At 35.5% G+C, this 22,734-nt stretch overlaps 1 protein-coding gene across 5 annotated transcripts in view; it reads left to right on the top strand.

The window, feature by feature from the left end:
• Positions 1–19,167, top strand: part of RAP1B (RAP1B, member of RAS oncogene family) — a 45,033-nt gene extending 25,866 nt beyond the window's left edge. For 4 of the 5 annotated variants that reach the window (XM_061416546.1, XM_061416549.1, XM_061416547.1 and 1 more), the window contains 7 exons: positions 8,707–8,788; positions 9,796–9,864; positions 11,090–11,146; positions 12,004–12,144; positions 14,113–14,256; positions 14,905–15,021; positions 17,127–19,167. In XM_061416546.1, coding sequence (XP_061272530.1) covers positions 8,732–8,788; positions 9,796–9,864; positions 11,090–11,146; positions 12,004–12,144; positions 14,113–14,256; positions 14,905–14,991 — 555 coding nt within the window. In that variant the 5' untranslated portion in view covers positions 8,707–8,731 and the 3' untranslated portion in view covers positions 14,992–15,021; positions 17,127–19,167. Of the gene's footprint in view, positions 1–4,761; positions 4,862–8,706; positions 8,789–9,795; positions 9,865–11,089; positions 11,147–12,003; positions 12,145–14,112; positions 14,257–14,904; positions 15,022–17,126 lie in introns of all 5 variants that reach the window. The other variant, XM_061416550.1, reaches the window with a different exon arrangement.
• Positions 19,168–22,734: the final 3,567 nt, after the last annotated feature.

The raw sequence follows: 22,734 nt of genomic DNA, 5'->3' as shown, positions 1-22,734 counted from the left end.
GATTTAAAAATACTGAGCAGAACAAAGCCTGATTGATAGTCTTTTGTTGAAAAATAGGATTTAATATCAATTTGTTGAAATGATTGAGTACTGAGCTAAATAGTACTTTGACTTTAAGTCCTTCATTACCACCCTGATTAAAATAATCTCTCCATTCCTTGCTATCTCCCTTAATTAGTTCTATAGTTTTTAATTCTCAGGTTTTAGCACAATTCTCTGTTCTGAGTAGGTCTTCAGTATATGTCAACATGAACTAAAGAGCCAAGAGGTTTTTTACTGCATCTGTTTTTCATTTTGTAATGGTGTTTAAAGTTTCCTCGGTGTTTTTTGTTTGTTTGCTTGTTTGACTGCATCAGGTCTCAGATTGTGTCATGTGTGATCTTTTGTTGGGGCACTCGGACTCTAGTTGTGGTGCATGGGCTCAGTAGTTTCTGCAGGTGGGCTCTCTAGTTGTGGCGTGTAGGCTTAGTTGCTCCATGGCATCTGGGATCTTAGTTCCCCCACCAGGAGTCAAACCCATGTTCCCTGCACTGCAAGGCAGACTCTAACCACTGGACCACCAGGGAAGTCCCTCCCCAATGATTTTTAGATTTATAATCTTGTAGATCTTAATTAGGGGCAGTAATATCTGACCTTGGGTGTGCCCTGAGTCTTATTAATGAAGAATATTATATGCAACGTGTGTGTGTATGCACACGTATGTGTGCAGTCTCAGTCATGTCTGACTCTGTGACCCCATGGACTGTAATTCACCAGGCTCCTCTGTCCATAGAATTTTCCAGGCAAGAATAGTGAAGTGGGTTGACATTTCCTACTCCAGGGTATCTTCCTGACCCAGGGATCAAACCAATATCTCTTGCGTCTCCTGCATTGATAGGTAGGTGGGTTCTTTACCACTGCACCATGTGGGAAGCCCATTATATGTAATACAGAATAGTAAATATTTTTATCAATATTTTATAATTATTATTCATTGTGAGTTGAGTGATTGGCTAAACTTGGCATTTGTGAGTTTATATTGGCCACCTTTTTTCCCCTGGTTTTATTGAGATAAAATTGGTATACAGCACTGTAAAAGTTTCAGGTGTTCAGCATAATGAATTGACTTAGATACACTGTGAAATGATTACCACAAGTTAGTGAACATCCATTGTCTCATATACATAGAAAATTAAAGTGTTTTTCCTTGTAATGAGATCTCTTAAGATTTACTCTGTTAAGAACTTTTATATAACATAAGCAGTGTTAGTTTTATTTATACTACCTTTATACCTTCTGACTGCCTTCGTGTACTCCCCCCCCTTTTTTTAATTCCAACAGATTTCACCATTTTTAAGTTATAATAACATGCTACAATTACAAGACAACTCCATGACTCCTTTTTCACCTTCTGGCTTTCATTTTCATTTGTGTATTATAAATTTACTGTTTATTAGTAATAAAACTGTCAGAAGAAAAACTACATCTTAAAATGATTCAAAATACTGATAGATTAGTATATATTAATATATATATATATATTACATTTTGTATTGACAGCGAGAGTTTCCTGTAAGATACATTCCAGTTTCAGAGATGTTAAAATATATTTTAAAAATGCCTCTTAGATTTTAGTAGAATATAGTAAGTATAGCGAAATTTATAATATAGTTCAGTTAGTTTTTAACATAACGTATTCCAAACTGGTTGTAGTAATAGGAGGACTAAATTATGGATGGAAACCCACATATGATTGGAAAATAGTTTTAGCCTATGCATGGTATCTTTTTGCCTACCTAGAAGAAACTTTCTATTAATAAACTAGACAAAAACTGAATAGCAGTGCTCCTCCTACTTTCTTAGTGTTTTATTAAACTAGTAGGTAAAAGGGTAGAGCAGTGATTCTCAGATGAGGGAACATCAGTTCTGCTACACTGTATCGAGCAGTAGCCCAGACCATTGCTATTACAATTATTTTTAAAGCTGTCTTTTACTGATTATTACTATGTGCAAGGACTCTTGAGGGAAATTACCACATTTCATATGCCAGTCATTGTTTGAGGTTCTGGGGATATAATAAAAGACAAACATTGTCATTTTTGTGGAGTTTACGTTCTTGTATATCCATCTCACAATCTTACCGAATAGGCATTACTGTCTCCATTTTCCCTGTAAGGAAAGTGAAGCTCTAAAAGGTTTCATGACTTGCCAAAGATTATACAAAATCAGGATTTAAAATGTAGATGCTATGAACCACTGTTCATAGCATGACAGCTATGCTGTCAAAATTGTCCTTTGGGGTTCAGTGAATGAGAACAATTGTTTTCAGTGACTCAAACAACAATTATCATAACCCCTTTGAAATTCTGATATAACTCTACCCATCTTAAAATTATGCATGAAATTTTGAAAACTGAACTAATGGCCATTGCCAACCAGTCGGATTTGGCATTCATAATGAAATCCTCTTTTTATCTTTGGCTTAGAATCTGTAAACAGTTTTTCAAAGCTGGTGTAGTATAAGGCACAGATTTGAAAAATAGGTATTAGTTCCAGTCTTGGCTTTTTTATTTTTTTTAAGGAAAATACTATCCCAAGAGTTGGTACTTAGTAGGATTTAAATAAAAATATTTTGCTTTTTTGTCCATATAAGGAAACATTGGCAAAAAAATTAATGAAAGAGGATGACTTAACTTCATTTGTGGTTCCTTCTTATCAGTGTTCTTGTTAGAAAGCTGCTTATTAGTAAGTTAAATGTGTTTTGTCACTGTGTTTTTGTATTTGAAAGTCTGTTGATAATTTTCATATTTCCTACTTGAAAATTTGAAAAGTTTTCAATTTCTTGTGAACTTAGGGCTCTGCAGTTAAAATTCTTGTTTGTGTTACTAAAATTAAATTGATAAGTGTTATTTATAATTTCCACAAGCTGGAAACAAACCAAATATCCATAAGCTGGTGAATGGATAAAGATAATATGATCTATATCCATACTATGCTTTTTATCAATAATAAATAGAAGGAACAAATTACTAATAAAGCAGTAATGTGGGTGAACCTGTCTCATTCTAGCAATAAGTAATACTATGGATAAATGAAGCAACTGGGAAGAAAGAAGGACCCTAGTCATCTCATTAAGAAATGTAATTCCCAGAAATGTTTACTTTTTATAGTATGTACAAGTGTCCTCTTTCACAGCTTCCCATTTCTTAGAAAACAAAAACCTTTTGGTTTAGTTTTTCTTTCTAGCTTGTTTACTTTGTGAGGATCTCTGAAAATGCTCAACTACTGTAGAGTTTCCAGTTTTTCATTTTCAGTTTCCTGTTCAGGTCTTTAGACCATTTACAGAAAGAAAGAACATGTTTCTCTTTCAAATTTCCTGAAGTTAATTTTTTAATTTTGTTTCCTGTGTTCATTTTGTTTATAGTTTTAAATGTTGACCAATCTACCCCTGAAATAGTATATTTCCTAAATAGATTTTTCTTCTCTCGAGGCCAGTTTTTTTTAATGTGCTGGACTGTTTGAATCTGGTCTTTACTGTCCTGCTCTTAATCTCTTTCTTCTATGATAAAATTAAGTACTTAGTAATTCAGTTGGGATTCTACAACAAATTTCTGTTTGTCTACCTGAGATTTAGAAAAATCTTTAAATATTACTCCAACTAAACTCTAGACCAGTTTTTAAATTCAGTTTCTACAGCTCTGACTTCTTTCTACTCTAGCAATTTAAGAGATTTCTTTGCTAAAAAACTGTCAAGAAAGGTAGTGCATTTCAGTGGTATGGTCAAGGAGTAAGTGGAATAGAAAGGCATTTTGGGAAGTATAAAAAGACAAATGTTCAGAGGGTAGGTTTCCAAAGGTTTGAGCAGGGGAGTAAAGGAAGGCTGTCTTAGTCATCTTATTTTGAATCTTTGGAATACCAATTAGAGGAGTTGATTATTGAATGTTATTTTTTTCTCATAATTTTTCTGTGTTTATAATTCCTTTGAAAGTGTTAATTTTTACATTTTAAAAGTTGGCCGTAAGTCCTGTTGTTACGCTGTATGTAGTTGTCAAAGTCCCCATTTTTGTAATTTACCGATGTAAGTGCAAGAGTCAAAAGATTATATTGGAAGTTTATAAAAGACACAGAAGTTTTTCCTAGAAAAGGTATGGCCTTGACAAATAAGAAAGAGATCACTAGAGTCAAAAAAAAAAAAGGTGTTGGGGTAATTAACTGGAAAGAGATACATTGGGAACTGTTTGGATAATGGAAGTGTTTTAAATGTTAATGAGAGATGTGTTTGAGGTTGGAGGGTATTGTCATATGCCAAGATTCATTTAACTGTATGCTTAAGATCTACTTGTTTACTGGATGTAAATTATTCCTCAATATGATATAAAGTGAAAATGAAAGTAAGTGAAAGTAAAGGTCGCTCAGTTGTGTCTGACTCTTTGCGACACCATGGACTGTATAGTCCGTGGAATTCTCCAGTCCAGAATACTGGAGTGGGTAGCCTTTCCCTTCTCCAAGGGATCTTCCCAACCCAGGGATCGAACCCAGGTCTCCTGCATTGCAGGTGGATTCTTTACCAGCTGAGCCATAAGGGAAGCCCAAGAATACTGGAGTGGGTAGCCTATCCCTTCTCCAGGGTATCTTCCCAACCCAGGAATCAAACCGAGGTTTCCTGCATTGCAGGCCGATCTTTACCAACTGAGCTATGAGGGAATATGATATGATATAAGTGTGCTTTTAATTTTTTTTTTCCGTTGAGGCATTTTATTTTCATATTTGTATTATCCCTAGAAAAAGAATCCCAGGAATTTCTCTCCTGTGTTTTTATCTTGCTTCTTCATGGTCCGTGCTGCCAGCTGAAGTTGTCAGTTCAGTGAAACCATACTGACAGGTTAGGAGCATATTATTCTGCCATTTTTCTAGATCTTTTAGTGGCACCTCAAATCTAGGGGCTGATCACTCCACACTTGTTTGACCTGCCTGTGAGGTTCACAACAGTTTTCTCAACTCTGCAATCATTGATTTCAAATTCACTAGTGTAATCATCGGAGAAGGTGATGGCACCCGACTCCAGTACTCTTGCCTGGAAAATCCATGGACGGAGGAGCCTGGTAGGCTGCAGTCTATGGGGTCCCTAAAAGTCGGACACGACTGAGCAACTTCACTTCCACTTTTCACTTTCATGCATTGGAGAAGGAAATGGCAACCCACTCCAGTGTTCTTGCCTGGAGTATCCCAGGGACAGCGGAGCCTGGTGGGCTGCCGTCTATGGGGTCGCACAGAGTCAGACACGACTGAAGCGACTTAGCAGCAGCAGCAGTGTAATCATGCTTCATTATCATATTAGCACAGACACTGACTGGAGCAAGCCTAGTAAGAAGCTGGCACTTGCCTCTCGTTTCAGCATTATTGATGCTCTTGAGAACATCAACTGGGACTTTCGTGTGCACCATTATAGCAGCACAGAAAGAGTTTAAAAAATTCTTTTTAACAAATGTGTTCTTACAAACAGATCTTCAGGTCTCTTGACCAAGCAGAAGTTAGGAAGGTGCCCCATAATTAGCCCCACAGTTCATGACCCTGTAATGCTGTCATGAAAGTGAGTGACCCACGGTGAAGTTTGGCCCATCACTCACCTTTGCCTAAATTGGTCACTGATTGTACTCATCTTCAACCTTTAGTGCTTGGGGCCAGTTTGAATTTCACTGGAGGCTTTTCAGACCTACGTGTCCATCCATTCCAAACAGCTCTCCTTTATACAGTGAATGTAAACAAAACAGAACATGAGACAAAATTTTGCACAAGTAGACTAACAAAAAACAAAGCAAGTAGCTGAAGAATTATGAACTAATGGCAAAAATATGTATTAAATAGTACACTCCAGGCCAAAATCAAAAGCCTAAATTGCCTTATACAAAAACCTATTTGGTATAAATCCTAGAATAACAGATTTAACAGTGTGAGTTCAAGGGACTGATTGGAGCGCCCATCATTGTCGTTACTGACTCATGTGATAGCAAAATCTAAGAACAAACAAGTTGAACACAGGCAGCCCATTCAGTACGCTTGTTTGTCTGAGGGCATCATTTGGAATGATGCCAGCTGAGGATCTTAAGTGGACTATCAAAGAATGAGCAACACCATTCAATAGCTGAAGTTATTGATTACTTAAGGAAAAGCTACCCTGGTCTGATATTGCCTGCCCTGAACAGAGCAGACTACTAGTCTTACAGAGTCTTTAGGGAATTTCAAAGTCCAAAGATCCACAAACTTTCAAAGGCAGGAATGAATTAATTACCAACTGTAAAAGCAGTGTCAGTCAAGTGAGACGGTTGCTGATTGTTGGCATTTTGCTGGGTGTTCACTGAAGTCTCTCTCTTTTTTTTTTAAGTTATAACAATTGCAAAGAAGTGAATCAAAAAGTGGCACAGCCCAGCTACCTAAAGGATAAAAGATGCAGGGAAATAAGTCTGTTTGTGTTAAAGTTAATTGATTTGCTCTTTGGGATGCTGTTTAGTAAATAATTGACCCCAAAGTTACCATGTTCCCTCTAGCTGGGTTAAGAAACACAAATTTGAAGGTGTCTTTCATTAGAGTCCTAAGTTTATTCTTAAATATTTCTCAAATATTAATGTAGGTCTGTGTGGTTGGATAATGTCTACATGGAACTGAATAGAATTACCACCTAACTAATCCTATTTTTAAATGACTTTAAAATAAATAAATCTGACTTCAGCTACACATTTACAGAAAACAACTTATTTGTCATAAATTAAATGCACACTACCATGTGGGATATTCTTGAAACTGAAAGGTGGTTCAACTTTTATTTAATATCTTTTTTCATGAAATATCTGGTAAGAACTGTGCAGTTCACAAAAATTAAGGAGACAGTGTTCCAGGACTGGAGAGAAGTGTTTAGGAATGATAAGGTCACTAAGTTTAGAAATAAAATATAGCAACTAGTAAGTGGGAAAGTTAGCAACTGACTTTTTTGGTATTTTTTTAATTTGGTCTCTTCCAGCTCCCCCCATCCCCACCCCCCAATTAAGGAATGGAGAAAAATATAGTACGTGATCTATGTATTTAAAGGCACAAGTGAAGGAGAAATTTTTGAAAAGTCGTCCTTGGTATTAAACACGGCATCCTAAGGAGAAATAAAAGGATGGCATGTAGTAATAGTGTTCGTTGCTCAGTCGTGTCCTACCCTTTGGCAACCCCATGGCCTGTAGCCCTGTTCGAGGCTCCTCTGTCCATGGAATTCTCCAGGCAAGAATACTGAAGTGGATTGCCACTTCCTTCTCTGGGGGATCTTCCCAACCTAGGGATCGAACCCAGGTCTCCTGGGTCTTCTGCGTTGCTGGGAGATTCTTTTACCATCTGAGCTACCAGATAGATAAAGCACAGGATTTCTTCCAAGAGTATGGACCAGAAGGAAAGAACATATAAAGAGGTTTAATACAAAGAAATATGTCAAAGTGAGCCCATTCTTAATTGACTGACGTTCAGAAGTAAGAGGCTATCAATAATAGGCTGATCACAGAAGCATATTCACTAAAGTAAATGGTTATTGGTGGGTTAAATGTGTTCAGACCAGTCCTGGTATTGTGTTACTATAAGTAAAGAACTGTCATCTCTTGATTGAAGAGGATTTAAAGCCTGGTCTGGTGGCTACTTTTGTACCATAGCCACTGGCAAATTATTATTTTTTTCCCTAGAAATGTGGGAGCTTTGTATTCTCATGTTATTCCCCATCCTGGAAACTTTCAGGAGCTTCTTTCTCTCTCAGTAGTAAGCTGAAATTTTAAAATGATGAGCCTTGCTATGGATTGTTTCTTTTGGGTTTTATGTTTATTTGATTTCCCCTGTTTCATCATACCGAACACTCAGTAGACTTTTATCGGTCTGGACACTCATGTTCTTGAGATTTACTTTTGATTCTCTGTGCCACCCCAACCACACACCACCCTCAACCTTCTCTCACACACACACGCACACAAACTTCAGTAATAGATATTTGGTCAACTTTCTCTGCTAACTCATTTACCATTTATGTATCTCAGAGGCCAGCAAGTTTTTTCTGTGAATGCTTCATATTAATAGTAAATATTTTAGACTCTGTGGACCAGATAGCTTCTGTTATAAGGACTTAACTCTGCCATTACAAGACAGCAGCCACAGACAATACACAAATGAATGGATGTGGCTGTATTTCAATAAAGCTTTATGTACAAAAACAGGGGGTTGGATTTGTTTGCAAATCCCTCGTCTGTCCTGTTCATCTTTACCAGAAAGTTAGCTCAGTTGAGGGCAGGAATTTTATTTGCTGTTCATTGGGGATATCCTTGTACTTAGTAGACCTCAAGTACTTGTGATTCAGGATTACAGGTGGTTCAGAAAAGAGATAACATGTCTATCACTGCCATCTTTTAGCCAACAGAATGCCCCTTAATGCAGTTTTTCAGTGCCCCCCCTTTTTTCTTGATAGAGTATTTTATAGTAACTGAATATAGGATAGGACTAAGAATCACGTCTAGAATTCTGCAATTTCTTTCTTGTGATGTTTTATAAAGAGCCCTACCAGTAGCATCTTTTAGTAAGTTTGTTTATGAAATGCTCCATCTTGGTATGGTATAGTAGTCATTTTAAATAAATGCTTGAATGTTTTGTTTATATAAGAGGCACATGAATGCAAAGATATTACTTAAGAATTCTTTTTTTTTTTTTCTTAATAAGGTACTAGCTTTTACAAGTTTGCACCATGCGTGAGTATAAGCTAGTCGTTCTTGGCTCGGGAGGCGTTGGAAAATCTGCTCTGGTAAGACATTCTCACTGTACCCAAGCTATTCACTCTTAAGACATGTTCTTTTTCTGTTGAGTGTTAGGGTTTGCTTATTTTTTTTGTTAAGGTGAAATCTCATTGATTTTAGAAGTAATATATTTTTCTTAAAATTTAGTCAACTTTTAGTTGTATCTGAGTAGATCATATTCTCTCTTCAACATGGGCTCCAGACCAGAATACAATTTGGACTTAAGCCCAGTTTGGACTTCAGCACATACATGCCTATGTCTGTCTGCATTTCAGAGCAAGATAGAAATAAATTTTGGTCCATTTCATTGTGAGTCGGCTTAAAATATAAATTTTATGTTATAAAAATTGAATAACTATATTTTTAAAACTTTTTTCAAAGTTTACCTTTGACTGTCCCACAGTGTTTTTTATATCAAGAAATAGTAAAGTAAGAAGGAAGACACAACTTGACAATGGTAGGTAGGAAGGGGAGAAACTTAGGGGAAGAAACTTGGTGAATAGTTCAGAGTTCAGCAAAGCCCCACCTCAAGATAGACTGACCATCTTACTTTGCCATTTGTTTGTCACATAAACACCCAGCACAGAATTTGACTTGCTTGGATCAAACTGAGAAGTGTGTACAATGGAGTATGAACTGTGTTTTCATTTGTAAATATATCCAAAGTGACGGGGAGGCATTGTGAGTGTGCACGTATGTGTGTTCACCAAATAATTAGCCACTTTCTAACTAAAATTCACATTTAGGCCCTAAAACTGAAATAGGAACCATTTAACAATTTTTAAATATATGAGCTCTAAATTTAGACCTACCCATAACAGAATGTTATGATTATTAATTTTTAAAAAAAGCTTTCTGAAGTAATTTTCCCACCAAATATTTATGTTCAAAGGTAGTTGTGGTTATTTTTTTTTTATCAGTGGTATAACTACTTAAGTGAAATTAATATTTTTGAATGTGCAGACTTGGATTTGTTCTTTTTGAGGGAGTATAATGGTATGTTAATTTTTTTCAGACTGTACAATTTGTTCAAGGAATTTTTGTTGAAAAATATGATCCTACGATAGAAGATTCTTATAGAAAGGTATGTTACTTTAGAAGGCCTTTGCTTTCAACTTTACTGTAAACATAAATTATTGTTTTTAGCTTAATAAATATTAAATGTTGTCTATAGAGTATAGGATGAGGAACAGAGTTAATTTATAAAATTAGTGGGTAGAACTCACATCTGACTATTTCCTGGCATTGCATGTTTACCAAGAATCTTAATCACTCTTGCTTTATCTCTCTTTCTTGCTCACAAAGAATTTTAGGTTTACACTGACCCCCAAGTTGTAATTTGTTGCTATTTGACTTTAGAGTGGAGACATCCACTTCAGGTGGTAGTTCCATGTTTCTCCCCTCTTTCTGCCCACCAAAGACTTGAATGACTCTCAGGCTCCCTGCTTTTTATATAAAGATGTAAGTACAAAAGTCTCCCTAACCTTCCTATTTACAATTCTTTGAGAAAGTTCCACTGCTCATAATAGTAGAAAAGTTTATTTCTAAGTTCATTTATATAACACGTGACAATAAAACTTAATATGCAGACATTTTTAATTTAGAAGGGAGAGAATTACCCGCCACCTTAAAGCAGCCAGCCTGGCCCCTGCTGCGGTGCAGACACTGTGTTTCCATTCCTCTTCTGTGTCCACAGTCTGCTAAAACTAGAAACCCTTTCTGGACCCCAGCTCTGAGGCAGCATTACTCTTTTTTCTGCATCTGTATCTTTTTTTCCTAGGAAATGTTAGGTTTAAAGGGTAACAGGGATATATAGATATATAATTTATTTGATAGTTGTCCTTCCTTGCTACCAAAAACTTTGTTCCAATATAGTGAAGGGGATGTAGTTATAAGCAAAAGGAAAGTATATCTAAAGTGTGGCAGAATTTATATAGATAGTTACTTCTGACATTATTGGAACTATTACTGCATTAAATAAAAATTTTTTGAGCTGATTTGAAATTATTTCCTCTCCAGAGTTAACTGCTGAGTAATTCACATTGAGGTTGGAGCTTGTATATCTTGTAGATATCCTTATATTAAATTGAGAACTCATGGTTTTTACACTTAATGCAGTTTGAGGGTCAGTAGACTTTAGTTATCCAGCTATTTTTTTCTCCTGTTTCATTAAAGTATATATTACTTGAGATTAGTATCAAAGTTGCTATAATCTGTGTCTGTTTTAAATATCGTATTAATATTATACATATTAAAGTAGTCTTATATACAGGAAAAAAAATGAAGATCTACCTTAATTTCCTCCCTAGCAAGTTGAAGTAGATGCACAGCAGTGTATGCTTGAAATCTTGGATACTGCAGGAACGGTATGTAAAACAATACCAAAGTATATGCATAACTTGTGCAGTATTGACCTTATAAATGCTAGCATTCTTATAGACAAACATTATTTAAAAGTAAGGCTTGCATTAAATCTTAAAGCTGTCTTATCCTCTTGAATTCTTTTCTTGTGTGCATGGGTCATTTACTGAAGAAATAAGTAGAAAATTTGTATGAAAATTTTCATACCTTCACTACTACTTTTAATGTAAGTTAGACTATATTTCCATATATTGAGTAATGTGGAAAATGCCTGAGATTCCTCAGTGACTGTGAAGTATTTTGAATAGTATCTTTCATCCTTCAGTATATTTACAGAACAGCTAGATCTGATGGTATCTGAAAGTGAAGGGAAGATTTACTCTGGATGTGTGGTATTCGTTCATCTAATGTTTGAGTACCTGATACATGTCATGGCCTGTATTCTTACACTCAAAAGCTTACAGTCTAGCGAAAGAGGAAGTGTGGGAAAATGGCACCATATAGGTAACTTGCTGGCGGACCTCGGATAACTGGAGCATTGTGAGCTAGCTGTGAGTAACGGTGATTCGATTTGGGTGCCTTCCATATGGTGTCTTGAAAAGCTGCTTTCAAGCAGCATTTGAAGATGGGACATTTCCACTTGAGTGCATTTACTGCACATAAATCTGCCCTGGTGTATTATTTTTAAATAAAACACTTATTTCTTGAAATACCAATTTTTCAAATAGCCACAGACTACAGTTTTAAGAGATGTTACATAACACTACTACATTCTTTGAGCTCTAATTATAGACTTTGAAAATTGTCAAATTAACTGTCAAAACATTATTTTTTTAAAATGATTCTTTTCTTTCGACTGTAGGAACAATTCACAGCAATGAGGGATTTGTACATGAAAAATGGACAAGGCTTTGCGTTAGTTTATTCCATCACAGCACAGTCCACATTTAACGATTTACAAGATCTGAGAGAACAGATACTTCGAGTTAAAGACACGGATGATGTAAGATGGCTTCATAATAAATATATTTTCTTTCAAACACTTATTGTAGTGATATCCGATTTAAAAGTTTGAATTTAAATCCAATTTAAACTTCATCTATTTTGAGGAGTTTGTTTTTCAAAAGCTTTTTCTTTGAAAGGGAAAAACGTACCTTTAACACTATATATAGTGTAAAAAGTGAGAAATACCTTCCTCTTGTGTAAAATAAAATCTATATCCTTCCTATTTTTTTCCCTTCATATTTTTAAATCTTGCATTTGGTGGAGAAGGGGGAGAGGTGTCAGTGGCAAATATTACTAATAGAGCAGATGACGTTCTGGTAGATTTAAGAGCCTTTTTAATAGGAATCAGAACAACATGTGAACACATCTCAAACAACTATGACAGAAGGAGCAAGAAAGCCAATAAATATATTCAATTCTAATGTTAAGTAACATGCCCCTTCCGAGTACACCATAATGGAGTTTAACCCTGTAGGAAACTACAAAAGGTTTTTTTAAATTACTCTTCACGCTATGTATATAAATTCATCTTGCATCAGAATCACCTGTAGAGCTAGTTAAAACAGATTGCCAGGTCCCACTCCCAGAGTTTCTGATTCAGTAGGTCTGGAATAGGGCTCAGAAATTTGCATTTCTAACATATTTCCAGGTGGTATTGGTGCTACCGGTCTGGGCATCACACTTTTAAGAACCACTGTACTAGGTATAGTTTAATTATAGCAAATATTTCTAGAGCTTGGGAGCACCTATTAGAAATATCCTAATTTCCTGGACTTCTGAAGCAGGAGGACTTTGGGGGGGGGACCTTAACATACTTAGGGCTTCCCTGGTGGCTCAGACAGTAAAGCATTTATCTACAATGCAGGAAACCTGGGTTCGATCCCTGGGTCGGGAAGATTCCCTAGAGAAGGAAATGGCAACCCACTCCAGTACTGTTGCCTGGAAAATCCCGTGGACAGAGAAGCTTGTTGCAGGCTACTGTCCATGGGGTCGCAAACAGTTGGGCATGACTGAGAGACTTCACTTTCTTTCTTTTCTTTCTTTAACATACTTAAAGCAGCTTTAGTTGGTAAAGCTGTTTCACCAGTGTCTCTGGTGACTACTATAGTTTTCTATCAGTTACATTAAACAGGTATTTATTAGTATAATACTAGGTATCTGTTCCTTAAAAAGCCACAAATCTTGATTTTCTAGTTTGGATTTTTTCCAAAACTAGAGAGCCAATCTCTAAAGGATTAATAGGAGTTTTACAGAATAAGGATTATTTTTCCCTGTAGTGTCCAAAAACATGATTAATATGGTCTATATTTTTAGTAAATTAAGGTGATTTTAATTTTTGGCTTTTCATTTAGACTATATGAAAAGCTAAAAATTCTACCTTGAATTTTATCTACCTTCTAAATTTCTCCTTTTTTGTGTTATGAAATTGAGAATGAGTTATTTGATAAATACTTGTTAAGAAACCAAAAAATCTGAAATTGATATATGTCCCTTGGAGAAACACTTTAAAATTTTGGAATATATTGACTTTTTATGATATTTCCTTTTTAAAAGGTTTTGTGTTTTCTTACTATAATTAGTTTGTTGTAAGGAACTTCCCTGGCAGTCCAGTGATTAAGTCTGTGCTTCCACTGCAAGAGCATGGCTTCAGTCCCTGATCAGGGAGCTAAGATCCTGCGTGCTGCACAGGGTGCCTAAAATAAAAGTCTGTTTTGATAACAATTTTCAGGTTTTTCTTCCCTCTTTTATAAGTAGATCATAGCTAGTTTTCTAAAAAACCCTTATGTGACAAGTTCTTAAGTTAATTGTTAATGCTTTTATATTTAACTATCAGTTTTAGTACACCTTATTAATTTAGTGTTTTTCTCTGGCATAAAATAAAATCTAATCCTTATGGTTGACTCTTAGAATTTTGACTTGAATTTATGTAGCATATTTGTTTACTTATTTGTTTTTACCCATTTAGGTTCCAATGATTCTGGTTGGTAATAAGTGTGACTTGGAAGATGAAAGAGTTGTAGGAAAGGAACAAGGTCAAAATCTAGCAAGACAGTGGAACAACTGTGCATTCTTAGAATCCTCTGCAAAATCAAAAATAAATGTTAATGAGGTATGGTGTAATAGAACTCTTGATTTGGAATTTAGCATTCAGAATTAATGGAAAATAATGAGTGTATATTAACACAACCCCAAGTTAATTAAATATGTTAATTAGCATGCTAACAAGCAATACTACTATTTGAGCCTCTTTATTAAACACTGGTGGTACAGTAGAATTTACCATAAAATGAGGTAAGATTAGATGGAAAAGAATAGGGGTGGGGAAGACAGATTTAATCTTCAGATGTATGAACAATGTTACGTAAAAGATGAAGACAAATTCAAGAAGGCATGAATGGCTCTTGCCTTAAAGGAACTTAAAATTATGTTGTAGAATAAGAATACATAGAGTCAAAGAAGAGTAAAGGATTGTTCTCTTGGATGATGGTAAATGTTCTGACTAAACTAAGGTTTCTGCAGCTACTCAGTATTTACTTTAAGGAGAATGATGTTAGCCCTCCCAAAAAATAAACAGAAAAGCACTTGACAATTATAGGAATACCTGGCTTTACTCTCATTCCTTAAATGAACAGAATATTTGCTTTCTGGAGAAGAGTTATGGAAAGTTCAATTTTTTTCATTGTACTCTCTCACTTGTAGTTTTGGGTGGGGGGGTTTTCCCTGCAAATCAAAATAAAAAATTAATAAATGTTTGCAGATCTTTTATGACCTAGTGCGACAAATTAACAGAAAAACTCCAGTGCCTGGGAAGGCCCGCAAAAAGTCGTCATGTCAGCTGCTTTAATATACTAAATGCATTGTAGCTCTGAGCCAGGTATGTTAATTTATCTTTTCTTCTGTTTTGTTTGTTTCCTCTAATTTTTAACCTCAACTTTATTAAAGGTCCAAAAAGCAAGTATAGAATTTTCTGTTGTAGAAAACAAATGGTTATTCTTATGAGTTAATATGATATCCTAGTAATTGAAATAATTATTTCACTTATATATGATCACGAGAAGTAAGTTATTCCACATAAGTATTCTAAATGAGTTTATCCAGTATATACTCACGTCTCAGTGGGTCACTGGTTTGTGCTGACAACATAGTGATGATCAAAACCAGTCTTCTCTGCTCTCTTTGTTGCCTTAAGCTAATTAAGGTCTAGTGTAAAAGTCAGACAAATCATTGCAAAATATTATAAATGCTGTTGGCGGAATAAATGCAGCATGTTACCGATAGTTAAAACCCCTGACATCATGTAGCAGACAAAGTACTGCCTACATGTTACTTGAATTCTCACAATTCTGTGTGGCAGAATTATTATAATTCCCATATTACAGATGAGTGAACTGAGGCACAGAAACATTGTTCAAGCCCTATAGTTAGTGAATAGCAGAGTCAGAATTGAATCTAATGATCTGAGTACATGGCTCAGAATTTGAACTGATTCCCAAAGTCCATAATTAGTCACTATGCTATTATGGGTACTATCAAGAGTATTTAATTGGGGTACCAAACCAGTCAGATGTGAACTATGGATTCAGGGAAAATCTCAGAGTGAAAGCATCCAAGTTGAAATCAGATGGAAAAGTAGAAATTAGAGGGTGAAGAGTTCCTGGGCAGAGAGAACCATGGATACAACCTTGAGATGAGACAGCAAAGGAAAATTGAGCAAACATCACTATAACATAGTCTTTGAAAACAGTTATATCAAATGAGTTAATACTTTCAAAGCAGTTAGTTCAGTACCTGGCACCATGGTAAACCCTCATCTGTTAGCTGCTGTTTGCCAAGTATCATTAAGCCATATTTTTTTTTTTTACTGTATTCTTACCCTTGGGAGTTTCGGATGTTACTACCTCTGCTTCTTCCATGTTAAATGACCCTGTACAACCATAGTACTCTGATTCTGTAGTTTTCTAGAGTTTTGTCCCTACTCTCCACTTACGGTTTTCTGCTTAGAGATACAACTTTTCATTTTTTATATCCTCTCCTTTCCAACCACTTGCCCTTTCTTAACAGCACACTTATGCCTGAGCTCACATTGCCATCTGTCCTTTACAACTTGCTCCATTCGATCTGCTAAGATTTAGAAAACTTAGGAAACTCATTCAGTCTCTAAACGAGGGCTTAAAGTTCAAAGCATTTGTGGAAATTATTTCATCAGCCACATCTATATTAACATTCTGGAGCAAGTCTGATTCCCAGAAAACCAATATAAAAAGGAAGGATTTTTTTAGCCCAGGCATATGTACAGAAAATCATCCAAAGTAAATAAATAAATGACAGACTGATGAATGCTGATTTTACCCTTTTAAGTTTAGTTAGATAAGATTTTAGTGTAATAACAGCCTTTTCTGACATTTCTCTTTAAGTAGGATCTGTTTTATAGAATTAATATATATATAACTGTCAACTGTAGAGAGCCTTCATGAAATAAATTTATTTTATTGACTTCTCTACACCAGCTTTTTAGCCACTTACTGGAAGAGTAGGGAAGAAAAGTCTTGGAAAGCTTGGTTAGATGTGCATTCTGTACTCATGATGTCATTCTAGGATTATAAACACTCTTACAGACCAGCCATTTTGTTAGTATTGCTGTCTGTTTGATTCTAGTCAAGTCGACTTGATGTAAAATTTTAATATGGGGTTTTGTTTTTGTTTTTAGTTTTCCTGCTTTTAATCTTTGAGACGTAATACAAAGAAATTTGTATTTAAGTACATTCAACTTCCACTTGAGTGGCATTTAAGAAGGCAGCAGAATATATCTATCCGTGCTTTGCTGTGAATCATAGTACATGGTCATAATGTAATGATGAGGATAGGAAGCTGTATTATATTTATTTCTGACACTTTGGCACTGTTGTCTTAATACGTCCTTTTGATCTTTAGTGTGCTATTTACAACCTATGTTTTCAATTAATTTTCTCCTTTTGACAGGTCTGAAGAACTGTTGCCCAATTCAACAGTGCCAGCATTCCAACTTTGTTAAACCTACCAACATCTTAAATGGACTTTCTGTGGTGGTACCCTTTAAGAGGCGGATGAAAACTACTACATCAGTTTGCACATTCTAATCACTTTCCAGTATCACAGAGAGATTTTTACTTATATAATAGTCCTAGAGTATGCAGCTGGTAAAACCAGAGGCTACAATCCAGTATTACTGCTAAGAGACATTTTTCATCCACCAATGTTGTACATGTATGAAAATGGTGTACTGTATACTTTAACACACCCCATACTTTGTATTGGAGAGTACAATAATGTAAATCCTAAAAGCACCACTATTTTAGCATAATAAAAGAAAGTCCAAAGAGCTCCTATATAGACTACTCCAGATAACTTTGCTTCTTTGATACTTGTAGCTTATTGTAATTTTTTTTTTAAGAAATTCAAGGTCATTATCATTGTATTGTACAAATAAGCGCTTTGATTAACACAGCTATATAGTTTTTTTAATTTTTAAAAAACCTGTGGAGACAGTGATCTTGTCTTTAAAATATGATAGTCCTTTCAGTATAATGTCTTAGATTAAAGACGTTGCCTTTAATATCTGTTGGGAAGGAAATGTCCAGACTTTTCAAATCTTTTATTATATGTTTCCTTTTTTGTTTACATAGGGAACAATGTTTATAGTTGTGTGTACAGTGGGGGTCTACAACAAGAAGTGTATATTTTCCAACAATTTTTTAATGATTTAACAATTTTTGTAAATCATTTTCAGGCTTCTGCAGCTGTAGATTCTCACTGTGAATCCCCTGCTTGCTCATGCATAAGTGTATTTGCAATACCAAATATACAGGTTTAGTATTTTTGCCTGTTAGTGATTGTTTCCCATGTGTAACGTTTTGGTTGAGATGTTAAATGGTGGAAGAGTACTGTGGATGTGAATGTGGGAAGTAATTTTAATCATGTGTAATTGGTCACAAGGCCTAAGTTGCAGTAACTATTGCTGTTTTATTTAACAATGCCTTGTTGTTTTGTATGCATTAACGTTTGGGTGTAAAGATTGTGTGTCTATCCAACAGGGAGCCACAGTATTTAAATTGACCAACCTAATGTTACAACTACTTTTGAGGTGGCCAAATGTAAACTAAAAGCCTTAATTAAAGTGGTGCAATTTTGTATAACTTAGCATCAGTAGTTCAATAAATTTGGATTGCCATGCAAGGGCTTGCATTATAATTACTTGCCACTTGAATGTGTTTTGTGTAATATTTAACAGTGCTAGTTAAATAAATATGGGTTTAACTTCTTTTTAAATGTGATAGGTGCATTTTGCATAGTGTGGTTTCATAATTTAATGTTTGGGCAAGCCAGATTCATTTATTAATTACAGAAATGATGAGAGAGAAATGTCAGGTATTTTTCTTAGTATTGTTTGAATATCCACATAACCATGTTTTGAATTTTTCCTTTGGAAAGAGTTCTGTAAATCAAGCAATATTACTTACAAACGTATGCCTTCTGGGTAGTGTTCAGTAGCTCTTTGAGGTATAGGAGAAAGAATTGAAAATACTTCAGCAGGTGTTACACTTACAGATTTTTTTAAACTAGAGGATGCAATTACACTTATGGTCATAAAAATCTTTTAATGAAGTGGACTCAAGTACTACTTTTTATATAATGGGTCTTTGTCTCAGATGTGCTGTAATTCCATTCTTTTTTGAAATCTGTAAATGAATCTTAAACTTTCTCAAAATATTTTCCAGCCACCGGAGAATATCAGCAGTTAATTAGTAATACCATCTAATTTAGGGATGTCTGTTAATCCCTTAGATACATTTCGAAGCTTTTATTTTAAAAAGAAATCTTATTCCTTACATATTTAACTCACAGAGTTCCATGTATTTAAAGGTTCAGTGTATCTAAAGAAAAAACTGTTGTTCTCTCAGAAATACCACTTAACCCACTTGTTTTGGCAGGATTGTTTTTATTTATAGTCATTGGGAGAAAATTAAATCTGAAAAAAGTGGCATTGTGGAGCATTGAAATCACTTCAATTTGTTATGTCCTGTTATATCTCTGGTCCTTTTGGGGGGCACCACCATTAATTCAGGTACTTTAATAAATGTTTGTTGCCTACCAGCTATGTGCCAGGCTGAATTCTAGGCTCTTAAACACAGATAAATATTCAACAGATAAACTCAAGCAATTTCTATATCTGAGGATAGAGCAGAAACCAAGGTCAATTTAGGACCCTGCCCTCCTTAGAATTTATACTCCATTTAGGGTTTTTCAGTGTGCTAGATAATGAGTTTTCCCCTCATATTATGGGATTTTTAGCACCATCTCTAGACTCTACCCACTGGATGTAATACCACCCCCAAGTTGAAACAACCACAATTATCTCCAGATATTGTCAGGTGTCCTTAAGTTAGATTCAGGGAAGAGGGAGAGGGGTATTGAAGGGCAAGATTGCCCCAGCTGAGAACTGTCAATCTGTTGGGAACCAGAACATTAATTATAGATAAGGGTTAGGGATACAGAGTGGACAGCTTACTATAGTTAATAAGAACATGGGCTCTGGAACCATATTTCCTGGATTTCTAATCCTTGCTCTGCCACCTCCTAGCATGAAAGCCTGGGTAGGTTCCTCAGTTGCTTTATCTGTAAAACGGAATGTTAGTAACATCTATTTCATAGGCTTTAAAGGGGCTTCCCAGGTGGTGCTAGTGGTAAAAACCCTGCAACATAAGAGACGCGGGTTCGATTCCTGGGTTGAGAAGATCCCCTGGAGAAGGACAACCCACTCCAGTATTCTTAACTGGAGAAACCCATGGACAGAGAAACCTGGTGGGCTACAGTCCATGGTTCACAGTCGGACACAACTGAGGCGACTTAGCATGCATGCACAAAGAGAGTGAAGTACTTGGCCGGTGTCATCCTCCAGGTCAGTATTTGTGTTGTTTCTTATTTTGTATCCTGCTAACAGAAATAGGGCTGGGGTTTGGCAAATGCACCATTTGTCTCCTATACAAAATAACTGCAGCTTAGGAATGCAAATAATGGACTTTTCTGGTGCTTAATTGGCGGGGGGGGACTAAAAATAAGTCAAAAAACTTGAGTTCTTTTTCATGTCCCCAAGGATACTTGGAGAAAGGTTTAAGTTTTTGGAGAAAACAGTGGTATTTCACTTTTTTCTAAAAAGTGTAAAAACCCTGTTTTAACTTTCATGTTGATTCAGCTCTTTTTCTTAAATGTATAGTCTTTACCACATGTGGATATTATGAGTAGGAAGTTTTAAAATCTCTATTTATGAAAATGTTTGCTTTTTTAAAAGTCATCTTTAGATGTGGGGCAGCAAACTTAGAATCAGTACTTTTTAGTGCAACATTTTTTATTCTAGTTTATCTGTTTTTCATTGAATTTAATCCTTATCTATTATTCTACCTCTTTAAATCATGAAGTGTAGAGTTTGTTAGTATTTTATAATTAATACTCCTATGACCTTGTCTTAGAAATCAGTGTTTGCAGTTTTATCTCTCAAACTAACAATGAGCCTTAAATTGTGACTTATAAGACTCAAAAAATTTTAATCCATTCTGTAATTTGTTACAGTGCATCCATACATCTGGTATTTTGTGACTGCATGAGAGAAGTGAAATAGATTGAAAATAGAACTAAACTTCTGTTCCCTTAACTGACCATTAAAAGAAGAATGTATGAGTCCTTGTTATGATATTGATGATACTTGTCAAAACTCTAAACCTGTTAATGAAACAACTAAGTTTGTAGGCTTAACATTAGTTTATCTTTGAAAGGTACAAATAAAATACTGCTAAATAGGTCAGTTTTCTTAATTCTGCAGAAGCATTCCATATGTTGCACATACTCTGAACTTGGTCCCTTAAAATCCTTTGGGTTACCTATAGATTACTGACCTTGGAAATGATTTATTTTTTCCAAAATTAGGGGTATCCACGCACATTTTGTATCATAAAGCATCAACAAACGCATTTGGTATCATATTTACTATGTTCCAGGCACTGTTTACTATGCTAGTGGGGATAGAGCAGGGATGTTCTGTCCTCACAGAGCTTAGATTCTACTGGAGGAGAGGGAGTCATCAAATGAGCATTAAATATCTCAGAACTTTCATTTGGGACAATTGAATGATTTAGGAAAGCATAGTATCATTTAATATGTATAAAGATTTTATCATTTATCGGCAGAATTGTCTGAAAGGGTATGGAGAGAATTTTTACTGTTCTTTTGTTGTGTTACAAAACGGTCAACCTGATTTTTAACCTTACAAAAGCAGGTTAAACTTAGTTTAACCTGATTTTCCTTATACAATGTCTTAAATGCAAAATTATCTATATTTAGTGTTTGAGTCAGAACACAGCCTTTTTTTCCTGAAAACTAAATAATGCAGATTCTACAAAATTTGAATATGAATAATGTATTCAGTTACATCAAAAGGTTATAGGAGTTTTCAAAAGCCTTCAGTGTTTTTGTCATCTGTCATTATTACTCACTCAAATTTCTATTTATAGTGTGTTACTTTATGTCGCCTGGGAGAACTAAGTTCATAATGGGAAATTCTGTTACTGTCAAACTTCTGAATAAGAAAGGTGCTGTGCTTGGAGGAGAGGGGAGTAGCAAAAAGTAAACGAGAGAATAAACCCAGTCCCTGTTGCCAAGTTTCTTAATGCTTCAGTGGTGGGGAAGGCCAGTCAGAATAAGCAAAAATCCAATACCTCATTTCTAACCACAGAGTTCATGCTCCGTTATCCATACTAATCCAAGTGACTAACATAAAAAATTGTATTTTGCTTTAAAATGTATGGACTGTTGATTTATATTTCTCTTTTATTCAGGTCAGTGTTAATTAGATTCTCAGAGCAGATCAACCAGTGATGGAAAACTAGACAGAAAGAAATGAGTGTCTTTACATACTGGAAATGGAGAAGATAAAGTAGTACAGAGGGGGTAGTTACTAGAGAGCCGCTCTGCTGTTCTAAATGGGAGTAAAGGAAAGCAGTGTAATTTTTTTTCAAACTTAATTGAAGGAAAATCGCCTCACAGTATTAATATTGTGTTGGCCTCTGCCATACATCAACATGAGTCAACCATAGGTATGTGTGTGTGTGTATATACATACATATATATATATATATCCTCTCCCTTTTTAATGCCCCTCACACGTCTTACCCTCGAGTCCCGGTTTGAGTCCCTGAGTCGTATAGCAGATTCCCATTGGTTATCCGTTTTACACATGGTGGTATATATCCTTCCATTATTCTCTTCATTCAGCCCACCCTTCTGCTAGCCCATGTCCATAAGTCTGTTCTCTATGTCTGCATTGCCATTTTTGCCCTGTAAATAGGTTCATCAGTACCATCTTTCCAGATTCTATATATATGCATTAATACACAGTATTTGTTTTTCTCATTCTGACTCAGTTCAGTTCATTCATTCGTGTCCGACTCTTTGCAACCCCATGGACTGCAGCATGTGAGGCCTCCCTGTCCATCACCAACTCCCAGAGTTTATTCAAGCTCATGTCCGTTGAGTCGGTGATGCCATCCAACCATCTTAT

The sequence above is a fragment of the Bos javanicus genome, chromosome 5 (genome assembly GCF_032452875.1).
Source record: "Bos javanicus breed banteng chromosome 5, ARS-OSU_banteng_1.0, whole genome shotgun sequence".
Classification (NCBI taxonomy): Eukaryota; Metazoa; Chordata; class Mammalia; order Artiodactyla; family Bovidae; genus Bos; species Bos javanicus.
This window is presented reverse-complemented; position numbering and strand designations above follow the sequence as displayed.